Source organism: Ursus maritimus, unplaced genomic scaffold, assembly GCF_017311325.1.
Source record: "Ursus maritimus isolate PB19 unplaced genomic scaffold, ASM1731132v1 scaffold_17, whole genome shotgun sequence".
NCBI classification, from domain to species: Eukaryota; Metazoa; Chordata; class Mammalia; order Carnivora; family Ursidae; genus Ursus; species Ursus maritimus.
This window is the reverse complement of record NW_024424119.1, coordinates 54,384,512-54,396,328: the sequence shown is the minus strand read 5'-3', so window position 1 is coordinate 54,396,328 and position 11,817 is coordinate 54,384,512. Positions and strand designations below refer to the sequence as shown.

Genomic DNA, 11,817 nt, shown 5'->3' with positions numbered 1-11,817 from the left:
TCTTCCCCTCCCTTCCCTGCTGACTCCCACTCACCCTTTCATTCTCGGCTTCGGTGTCTCCCTTAGAGAAGCCCTCCCCACCCCCACCCCCCAGCCACTGCAGACCGAGTTACAAACACTCCCAGCAAGTCAAGTGCCCCGAGTGTGTGGTGGAAAGAAGGTGGGGAAGGATCTTTTTCTTTTATTTATCATTACTAGCTCTGTGCACTGAGCATGCATGAAATCCTTAATATTAAAAATTTTAATTTTTTTTAGAGTTTAAAGCACTGAAAAGGAAGGCCTCAGGCCTCCCCGTCAGACCTGGCTCGATCCCAGCACCATCCTTGACCTGTGTGTGACCCTGGGCAGGTCACTTCCCCTTTCTGAGCCTCAGTTTCCTGATGCATGAGGCGGGAACCAACACAGCACCTGCCTTCCAGGCCCCGAGGGAGCTGCGACAAATGGCAGCAGTGTGTTGGACAGCAAAGCCGGCCGCCAAGCTCCTGCCCCCGGCCTCTCCCACACAGGAGCGCCCGAGATGCCACGGACCCCCTGGCCGGCTGCCCTGTCCTGCCAGCTGCCCCAAGGAGGACGTTCCAACACATCGAGACCCCTGATGCCCCCGCCGCATCCAATCACTCAGCCCTGTATGGAGGCCACCCCTTACACAACCTTGATGGTTAGGATAGTAAATTTTACATTATGTGTATTTCACCACGTTAAAAAAAAAGTAATTAAGGGGCGCCTGGGTGGCACAGTGGTAAAGCGTCTGCCTTTGGCTCAGGGCGTGATCCCAGCGTTCTGGGATCGAGCCCCACATCAGGCTCCTCCGCTATGAGCCTGTTTCTTCCTCTCCCACTCCCCCTGCTTGTGTTCCCTCTCTCGCTGGCTGTCTCTGTGTCAAATAAATAAATCTTTAAAAAAAAAAAGTAATTAAAATCATTACAGAATGTTCTAGATCAGGTATAAGAATACCAAATACAGATACAGTTTGGTGTAACACAGCATGTGACAGAGAATACAAATCCTAGATAATAAGAGCTGTTTATATCCACGTAGATCAATGAACCGTGAAAACCATCGACCATTATCCGCTAAAAAATGAGCTACTTTTCAAAGATCGTTGCAGAAAACAAAACCTTTGAAAAACCAAACCAAACTACAATCACGACTCTACCTAGATTTGCCTTTTCTTTTATAAACCGTCCTTAGTTTCCAGGACTCGTGGAAGCTATTTTCCTATTTTAAGTCATCTTTTTATCGAGGTAAGAAGAAGACATTTTATTAACTCAATTACCTCTGTACCTGTCACTAGTCTTGAAGTCTTGTTCGAGAACAGGGGTCTTAGCTCTCCGGGGGCCAAAGACGGCTCTGGGAATCGGACAGAAAGCTATGCAACCGAGCCCGGGACGCGGGCGGAGTGTCTGAGCGCAGGGCACATACACTCTCCGGCCGCGTGAGCACGGGTGTCTCACAGGGGGGGCTGTGTCTGCGAGCCAGCTCTTCGAGACAGGGTGCGGATGAGAAGAGAAAGTCGCAGCCCTGACAAGTGCATTCTTACACTTCTTTGACGAGGAAAGGAGAAAAGAAACCTGTCATTTCATAAAGCAGCGAAGGCTGAATGCCACTTACAGAAGGGGCTTCCCCACCGTGCCAGCCTGGGACAAACCTGTGTCCCCTCCCCCAGGGCACTCCAGGCACCTGTCTCCCTCGTGCCAGCTGTCCCCAGCACGCCCCCCCTGGCCTGGCACATAGTAGGTGCTCAGTAAACACCTGCTGAGCACACGAACGAATGAGTGAGTGAAGGAATGAACAAATCCTCGCTATGACATGGGGGTCCAACTCCAGTTACGCTTCTTATTCTCGGAGGACCCCGAGCAAGGCCCAAAGGCCCCAGTCTGCTAGAACTTTCTGGGATCCAGTGCTCTCAGTTCCCAGGGAACTCCGCCCCGTGGGAGCCAGCTCGAGGCCCACCACAGCTCCCTGCAGGCCTCTCTCTGGCCAGGCCCAGGGTAAAGCGAGGTAGCGTGGCCTCCTGCGGCAGGAAGGGTGGGGAATAGATGGGTACACGATAGCGCTTCACCCGCACCTGCCAGCAGCCCAGTGCGGCCCCAGTTGCCTCCATGGTGCCCCTGACGCAGTTTTCTCCCGTTATCTTTGCAAACAGCCCCCTGCGGTGGTGCTCCCCTCCCAGCGCGGATCCTGGAGGAGGACCCCAAACACACCCATGGGGAGGATGCCTCTTCCTTCCTGCCCTCCCCCCCAGCCCCCACGGTCTTCATCTTGGGGGGCTCTCCAGGCAAGAGCCAGCGGGACGGAGCTCCCACAGCCTGGACCATGGAGGTGCAGTGAGCGGGACCCCGACTCCACATGCACACACACAACGCACACGCACACACACATGCACACACGCGTACACACACATAACATGCACACACGCGTACGTGCACACAATGCACGTGCATGTGCACACATGTACACACAACACGCATGCATGCAGACACGTGCACATGAACACATGTGTGCACGCACACGACACACATGCACACGTGTGCGCTATGTGCACACAACACACATGCACACACATGCACGTGCACACAACACACGCACACGTGGGTGCACACGTACGCACATACATGTGCACACAACATGTGTGCACAGTGTACATACGTGCACACATCGCACATGCACACACATACACGTGCACACACACACACAACACGCACACGCACTGGGCCACCCGGGCAAGCATCTCCACCCCTCTGAGCTTCAGTTTCTTCAGAAAATTTGGAAAATAGAAACTATAAGAGAATAAGGTACCACACCCCATGATGCTACCACCCAACACGCCTCTGACCAGCTTCCTTCCCAGCTTCCGGGCCCCCTGCCCGTGCTCATCTGGACCCGGGGTGGGAGCGGGCGGGGGATTATTGTGCCCTGCTGTCTCTCCGCTCTGAGAGACGGCAATTTCACAATCATCTGCAAGGGCCTGCGACCTGCTGCAGCTTCTTAGCCCGCACTGCAGTTCCTGACCTTCCAACAGTGACAAACCGGGCTCGGCATGGGAATGGAGACGGTCAAGAGCAAGGCGCAGGGACCCAGGCTGGCTGTGGCCCCCGACACTGGCCTCACCTCTCAGCCTCCAGCCCCTTCCCTGCAAATACAGAGGACTGCACGGCAGCGTGGTGCTGCGAGTCCCTGAGATGACCCTGAGGGGCACCCAGCGGGCCCTGATGACGCTGGCCTGGGCACCCCATTGCTGCAGCCTGTCCTGTGCTCCTGACAACTGGCACCGAGGCCCGAGTGCTACTCCCGGCTCTGCTTCTGCTCCCTGGGCGGCCCAGGACCAATCACAGAATCACGTAAGAGCCCTGGGCCTTGGGCTCAGCTGGTGGAGCATAGGACTCTTAATCTCAGGGTTGTGAGTTCAAGCCCCACGCTGGGTGTAGAGATGACTTAAAAATAAAATCTTTAGGGGCGCCTGGGTGGCACAGCGGTTAACCGTCTGCCTTCGGCTCAGGGCGTGATCCCAGCATTCTGGGATCGAGCCCCACATCAGGCTCCTCCGCTATGAGCCTGCTTCTTCCTCTCCCACTCCCCCTGCTTGTGTTCCCTCTCTCGCTGGCTGTCTCTATCTCTGTCGAATAAATACATAAAATCTTTAAAAAAATAAAAATTAAAAAAAAAATAAAATCTTTAAAAAAAAAGGAAAAAAAGCCCTGGGCCTTGCTTCCCCCGCTGCATCATGGCTACTGAAAGCGCCGAACAAGGGGACCCTAGCACATGCTGGAGGAACAGGGACTGGGTGGTCAGGGCAGGCCTCTCGAAAGAGAGGCCACTGGGGTGGAGATGCCGAGACCCAGGCACGGAGGGAACAGCAAGGAGGGGGGTTCTGAGGTAGGAATGAGCTTGTGGGCGTGGGTGAGGGACAGCAAGTGAGGGGATGCCCAGGGAGGCCGAGGGAGAAGGTGAGGTGAGGGATCTTGGGAAGCCCAAGTTTTCCCAGGGAGGGCCGGCGTCAGCGCCGTCCCCAGCTGTTGGGTGCCCTGGGAGCTGTTCAGGACGTGAAGGGGCTGGCTGGGGGCTGTGGTGGCAAAGGTCCTCTGAGAACGGCCCAGGGCCCTTGGGATGCAGGGGCTCATCCTACCCATTTCCTGTGCAAGAGACAGAGGGGACGGTGGGCCACCTACAGTCCCAGTGAACGAGCGAGGTTCAGGCCTATCGAGGGATAACAGATGGGCTCATTTTCTGCGCCAGCAGCAATGGCACTGGCCGCCCTGAGCACGGAGGAAACTGACCCAGAGAAACAGATCGCCGTAATCTGCGATCCATTACCAATGTCTGCTGCGGGCACCGGCGGGGAGAGTGATGGCACGAATGTCCCTGCTTAACCATCCCTGGTCTAGGTTCGCCCTGTGGGACGTAGCCATTCTAGAATACCACAGTGTGGTGGCTTGTGGGCTGACCCAGGACGGCCAGAGGAAGGCGTTGAGTCAGCTGCCTCCTCGGCGAGAAGCCAACACCAAAATGAACCAAAGGACATGGACTTAGGCCCACAGAATTTTCTGGCAAAGCAAGATCAGTTCTTGTCTTTATAAGCTCTTCAGAGAGAGTCACTCTATGGCAAGGATGGGGTGTCACAAGGCCTAGGGCCCCAGCTCTGTTGCGGGAGCCCCACGACTGCTCTCCACGGGCCAGCCTCTTCAGCCTCTCTGCTGTTCCTTAAACACGTCGATTCTATTCCCACCTCACTCCACGCTTGCTATTCCCTGTGCCGGGAATTCTCCTCCACGGCCAAGTCCCTGTCCAGGTCGTAGCTGAAATATCAGCTTGGCAAATGAACCAAAGTCACTGCACCTGTCTGGCCTCAGTTTCCCCATCGTCATAATGAGAAGGGGACCTTGAATCTCAGGACTGCTCCGTGGGTTGTACTGATGATGGTATCGGGATGATTATTAACACCACCAACAGAGAGGGTTACTAGGCTCTGCTCCAGATCGTTTATGTGATTGTGTGAATTAGATCATTTGTTCCTTACAATATTCCTATAAAGTTCAACTGTTATTACCCTCGTTTTCCAGATGGGAAAACCAAGGCACTGACAAGTCCGGTAACTTGCTCAAGGCTGCTCACACAGAACGTGAGGTGCGGGTACTCAAGCCCAGTGCCCTGGTTCCAGAGCCCAACTGGCCGCTCTGCCCTGCCTTCCCCAGGGGAAGCACCGGTGTGAGCAGGGCAGGGCCCTGGGGCTCAGGGGCTCCATTTGGAAATGCCGTGATGGGACATTCCTCTGGGTGACAGTGAGGAGGAACTGAACATGACCATGTCTGAGAGCTCGCAGGGCACACGGCGGCGCTTGGGAGCCCTCTGCCATCTCCCTGGGACAGACCGTACCCTCTTCCCTGCCCAGCCGGGCTCACCATGTGGGCCCCCAGGGCAGCTCCCAGGAGTCAACGGCAATGTATGTGAAGCACTTGGGGCAGGTTTCTTGGGGGCTGAGCACCTGCTGTGGCCAGGCTCTGGGGGCATGGGCCGAACAGGGCAGGGCTGGCCCTCAGAGCTGGGAAAGGAGGCAGGGAGGTTCATAGACGAGTAACTGCTGCCGGCTGTGTCCCCGGGTGTGGTGGGGGCCCCTAAGCTAACCTGGGGCCCCAGGGATTTCAGGGACAAAGCCCTGAGGGCAGGGAGATTGTAACCAAGCAAAGAGGTGGAGGGGTGTCCCAGGAGGGGGACAGACCAGGCAAAGGTCAGGAAGGCCCAGGGGGCGAGGTGAGTTCAGGCCAGGGGGTAGAAGGAGATGGTGGTGAGACTGGCGGATTCAACAGGGTCTGACCAAACCAGTCCTCGTACTCGTATAACCATGCTGAAGGCTCGGCCTTCCCCCAAGCTCCAGGGAGGGTTTAGGCAGAAGCCGGGCATTGTCAGGTTTTTGTTCAACAGTGACCCCCTTCCTGGCTGCCAGGTGGGAAGGAGGGAGCTTATGTATAGACGGGGAATCCCAGAAGGCTTCCTGGAAGAGGTGACTCAGGTGACCCTTGGGAGAGGTGAGCTCAGCTTTCCTACCTAGGAAGGTAGGAAAGAAGGGTGGGGAGTTCCGGAAGGGAGATAGGAGTAGACAAAGGCCCAGGAAGGAAGGGCGCGGAGTTCTGGAAGGCAGAGCCATGGGGATAAAGACCTAGAAGCAGGAACGTTTCTGGAACGCTCACCTGGGGAAGTGGAGAAGTGAAAATGAGGTCGGAGGCACATCAGACCCACATGTTAGTCTTCGGATGTGGGGGAGGAAGAAGGCGGCGGTGGCGGCGGCGGCTGTCTCCATGTGCTCTCCCCTCACAGGGCAGCCAGCTCACCCTCCGGGTTCTGCCCCCCTGGCTGGGTGCTGGGTGTCCAGCACGGGGTCAGCAGAGTCGGGCAGGGTGGCCGCAGCTCCCACCCTCTGCAGCCTGGACTCAGGGCAGGGAGTTGTACAGAGCCCGGCCCTGCCTCCCCTTCCCCACCAAGAGCTGCCCCAGAGTCCATGGCGTGGGTCCTTGCAGGCCCTCCACGGCCTGGCTGTGACGGGGGCACACCTCTAGGCCTCAGTTCCCCATCTGAACGGCACACAGAAGACCACCGGCCATGGCTGTCACCTCTTGGGCACCGTGCTATGACCTTCACAGGGAATGTCTTCCCAGGGCGTCATCATTCCCACCGCACACACGGGGAAACTCAGAGAACCACTTGAGGCCTAGTCGGGATTCTAGAGTCCATTTCTAAACCACCAAACTTTCCTGGAAGTTATCCAGCCTTGCCTCCCGCCTCCCGAACCCCTCAACCTCAGGTCTGCCTTAGTGCGAGCCTCCTGTCAGCACCACATTCTGCCACATTCCATCACACTCCGCAGGGGACCAGGTGACAGACAATATGCCACTCCGCTCTCCCCCAGCCCAGGCAGGCATCACTAATCCATTACGGCCCTCGTTAATCCCTCACTGCCATACTTTCCCTTTGCTCCATGACATACAGCCTCAGAATCCTTCTTTTTTTTTTTTTAAAAAAAGATTTTATTTATTTATGTGACAGAGAGACAGCCAGCGAGAGAAGGAACACAGCAGGGGAGTGGGAGAGGAAGAAACAGGCTCCCAGCGGAGGAGCCCGATGCGGGACTCGATCCCGGAACGCCAGGATCACTCCCTGAGCCAAAAGCAGACGCTTAACGACTGCACCACCCAGGCGCCCCCTCAGAATCCTTCTTAACCCGGCACGCTGGGCAGCCACTCTGGAATGATCGGAGCTGGCAACCAAGAGAAACCTATGTGCCATCCTTGGTCCAGTCTCACCGATCACTTTATGGAAGAGCTAGCTGAACCCCAGAAACGGGAAGAGACTCCTCAAGGCCACCGGTGACTTAGTGACAAAGCCAGGCCTGAAACCCAGTCTCCTGATTCATCTCTGGTCCAAACCCCTCTCTTTGGTGAGCAGGGCCTGGTGATCCTTAGAGACAACGCATAGGCAAGGAGTCCCCAACACCGCCTCTCCACGCCGGTTCAACTGGCTCGACATCAGCCCCTTGTGGACAAAAGGATCTAAACGAAGGCTGCCTCAACTGGTTGGTGGGTAAGCCACACTCAGAAGCCCCTCCACGTGCCACCGTCCTGGGCAGCTGGACTGCTGTCCCATCGGCCCAAAGCCAACATCCCCCCCCCCAAACCTCCCCACCAACGGTTTGGGTGAAAAGAGCTACTCACCACTGCTGGACTTCCTTCTCGGTAACTGCAAGAGAACAGAAAAAGCCTTTTAGCTCTGGGAGGTGTCTTAGGGGACGGGAAGACCCCGGGGAGCCTCCTTCCTGCCCTCCCCAGCCCGCCCCCACGGCCTGCCCACCCATGTCCCCAGATGAACAGTCCCAGTCAGGAGCTCTGTGTCCAGCCACCCCGCAGGGGACAGCACGGGCCTATTCCTCCTGAGGCCCACTGTGCTTCTAGAAGGACTGGCAAGAGCAGCCTCTTACACACGGGGTTGGCTCTCCCTGCTCTCCTGGGGGCGGGGGGCAGAAGAGCATCACACCAAGGCCAGCATCCGAGATACGCTGCGCCCTACCTCTCATCCCTGGGACGACCCCGTCAGAGAAGGCACTTGGCTGTCCTGCCTGCGTGCGGCGGGCCAGGGCAGAAAGGCTGAGCAGCGTCCCCGACCCCCCCTGGGGACCCTGGCAGCACCCAGCCCCCTCCCCTCCTCGGCCTGCCCCCCCAGCCCCTCACAGTGGTCAGTCCACGTTCTTTTACAGGCAAGACGAGAACAGAGCCGTGAACCAAAACCTGGGACAAGCCACATAACGTGGTCGAACATCCAGCCAAGCCCGAATAGTCATTCTTTATTGAACCGTGAAACAAACAAAAAAATCCTTTTTTTTTTTCTGAAAAGTACGAAACTGGCTCAGGTCAGAACCAAACCAGGGCTCTCTCTACAATCACTGAATGAGAACATGTAACCACCTCCCGGGCCACACTTATTCTCTGCGGGGGGGTTCTTTGGGAGAGGGCCTCCGGCAACCCGTGCCTCAGTTTCCTCATTTGTAAAGCAGGAATAATAGGACCTGCCACCTGAGCTGGGCTGGGAATGCCATCAGAACAGGTGTGAAACGGGTGTGAAAGCTCCTGAGTCCCTGGCACGGGCCCTGGCACGCCAACGTGCTCCGTGCAGGCCTGCGGAAGGCATGAACGAAGGTACAGATGAACGGACGGACAGGAAGGGGGGTGCCAGCGGGAGGTCACTGCAGAAAGGAACCGCAACCTCTTCCCAGGGAAGTGGGAAGGGAGGCCCAAGGGGGTGTCCCTGAATTGCTGTGCCCGATTGGACTCGAGGCCACTTCTCAAAAGCCTGCTCAAAGGAAGCTTGTACCAACTGCCAGATACCAAGTGCCCACCGGCTCCGTGCCAGGGCAGGCCTCTGTGCTCTGGCTCAGCCGCCCTGACAACAGCTCCGAGGGAAGATGGCGGTACTCTGCCCTGCCTCCAAATGGGGAAACTGAGGCACGAAGGGGCCAGGACATGGAGAGCTAGGGCGAGGGTCTTTACGCTGCGTGCAGCTCAGCAAGCTGATCCACAGCCTGGAGCCTGGTGGGCAGAGCCCCGGGGCAGGCTGGAGGCCCACCGCCAGGGTCCCCCTCCCACAAGCCCAAATCCCAGGCGGAGGAAGAGGCCAGTCCGCCATCAGGCAGCTGATCAACAGAGGGCGTGGCGACACTGGGACGTGCCCGTTACCTGGATCGGCCAGACCTGGTGTAAAGAAGGCGATTTTCCGAGAGAGTTTTGGCGGAGGGTCGAAGGGGGCAAGGGGATCAGGCGTGGGGGTGGAGAGGGAAGGTGACCTTGGTCTAACGCAGGCTGAGCTGCCCTGGACTCGCCACCCACGCCTGGCCGTGAAGGGCAGCGGGGGCCAAGGGGACGATGATGCTCAAAGCCCGAGCCTGGAGGGACCCAGGAGACCCATCATAGCGGAGGCAGGAGCTTACGGGTACCTACTACGGAGCCAGACTAGGCTGCCTGGATTCAAACCCAACTCCAGGGCTTACTAGCTGTGTGGCCTTGGGCAAAGTACTTCCTCTCTCTGAGCCTCAGTTCCCCCATCTGTAAAACGGGCTCTTGGGAAAACTACAATGACTTGATGCTCTTCCCCTGCATAAGAATCCCACAGGTAGGGGCGCCTGGGGGGCTCAGTCGGTTAAGCGGCTGCCTTCCTCTCAGGTCCTGATCTCAGGGTCCTGGGATCGAGCCCTGCGTTGGGCTCCCTGCTCAGCGGGGAGTCTGCTTCTCCCTCTCCCTCTGCCCCTCCCCTCTAGCTCTCTCACTCTCTGTCAAATAAATAATAAAATCTAAAAAAAAAAAAAAAAAAGAAAGAAAAAAGAAGTAGAATCCCGCAGGTCGGTGGTGGTCCCATTTTCCCAATTAGATGAGTCCACCTGCTTACAGCAACCCAAGGTCACCTTGCCGGGAAATGAATGGCAGGGCCAGGACTGCCTTCAGAGCCCAGGATGAATGCCCAACTCAGTGCCTCCCCCACTCCGAGAACCGGTTGAAAAGCTGCATGACCTTGTGTGACCCTGGCAGAAACAGCAAGAGCTGGGTGGTAAGTTTGGGTGGCAGATCCGCTGCTGACCTCTGGCCTCACAGGGCCAGAGAAGGCTCCCCTGGAATCCCCTAGCTCAGAAGTTCCCCCCAAGTCCCCAGGATGGAATAGCCGCGTGGGGGGAGGGGACATAGTTGGCTGCCCCTCCCCCATTGGAATGGTCCCCAGCACAGAACACCGGTGAACCAGCAGGCAGCTAAGCCCCAGGGGAAGTGAGCTGGGTTGGGGGTGATGTGCCCTACTGATGCTTTAAGGAGCTTATTAACCTTTAGGAAACAGATGAAGCCATCAGGTGTCCCCTGGCACCATACCAGGGCCAGCAGGCCATCACTGCCTCACCGCCTGGAGCCATGGAGGGTCCTGAGTGGGGCGGGCATCAGGCAGCCGCTGGGGGCCCAGCCACCTACCTGAAGCCCCTCCACCAGGGTCGGGAACCTGGAGGTGACCAGTGTGAACCTGACTGTCCAGGTGAGGCCGCTGAACTGGAGACCTGAGGAAGGGACCCAAGGCCACGGCCAGAAGGAGGCAGGCGGCAGGCCATTGCCCAGGTCTGCCCAATGCCGAGACGTGCGTTCTTACCGTTCCATCTGGGTTTCCAGGAGCTCATCCATACCCATGCTACCTTCTCGATTCTTCCCTAACCACCTGTCTGATGATTCACTCGGGATGTTTCTTTAAATCAGCTCGCTCATTTCACTGACTTGCCTAATCTAGATTCCGTCTAAGCACCGATATCCATAAAATTACCAGCGACGTGTGCTGCTCGTATCTCTTCTAACACACCACAGAAACAGAACCATGAAGATGACTGTCCTCGATCAAAGCTGGCCTCTCCAGTAGTGAAACACCCCGACATCATGTGCCCCCCTGATTTGATGCCGTGGGAGGACGTGGCATCCACGGAGCGCTCCTGCCAGAAATACTCAACCTGAGTCTCATCGGGAGGACATAACCAGACAAATCCAGAAGGCGGGACATGCGACAAGGCAACTGGCCAGGACACTTGAGTCAGTCCGCGCCATGAAAGGTAAAACAAGGCAGGGGATCGTCCTGGAAAAAGAGACAAGGCCATCCAATGCAGCCTGCACAGCCCGGACTGGGTCCCGGATCAGGTATTAAATACCAGCCACAGCAAACATCCCTCGGACCCCTGGGGAAGCCGCACCGTGGGGCGCAATTAGACGCCCCGATGGACTCGCTGCTGATTTGCTTAGGGTGGGGACAGCACAGGGGTGGTGTGGGAGAATGTCCCTTTTCACTGGAGATGTTCCATGAAGTATTTAGGGGTGAGGGTCAGGACGCCGGCAGCTTACTGTGGGAGGTACAGAAATGGACGCACATATATTTAGAAAGAGAAGCAGCAAACCCCAGCACAATGCTGGCGCTGGCGAACCTACATGAAGGACCCCAGGTGCTGCACTGTTATTTCAATGTTGTTCTCGCTTCCAAAATAAAAGGTTGGGGGGACATATTTGTCCTCATCAGCCCACCTGTGTGTGCCCCTATTCCCCCTCCCCCAGCGCCAGAAGGACTGGGGGTCCTGCAGCTCTGACCACCAAAGGCATTGGGAGGGAGGAGGGGGTGGGGGACATCACAGGGTCCCTCTGCTCCGCCCTCCACCCAGAGCGACAGTCCCAGGCTCAGGCTTCCCAACTTCTCCCCGGGGCCTCCATCCAAGTGTGAAATTAAACAGGCGTCCGCCCACACCGCACTCGCAGGAGGCGGGTCCGCGCT

The 11,817-nt window shown here is 57.2% G+C and overlaps 1 protein-coding gene across 2 annotated transcripts in view; it reads right to left on the bottom strand.

Moving 5' to 3' along the window:
- The window catches only part of NCS1 (neuronal calcium sensor 1), a 52,925-nt gene that overhangs the window by 21,187 nt on the left and 19,921 nt on the right, over window positions 1-11,817 (bottom strand). For both annotated transcript variants that reach the window (XR_005835283.1, XM_040632070.1), the window contains exon 2: window positions 7,704-7,728. Coding sequence is in view for 1 of the 2 variants with exons in the window: in XM_040632070.1 (XP_040488004.1) it covers window positions 7,704-7,728 (25 nt within the window). In the remaining variant the exon portion in view is untranslated. The remainder of the gene's footprint in view (window positions 1-7,703; window positions 7,729-11,817) is intronic.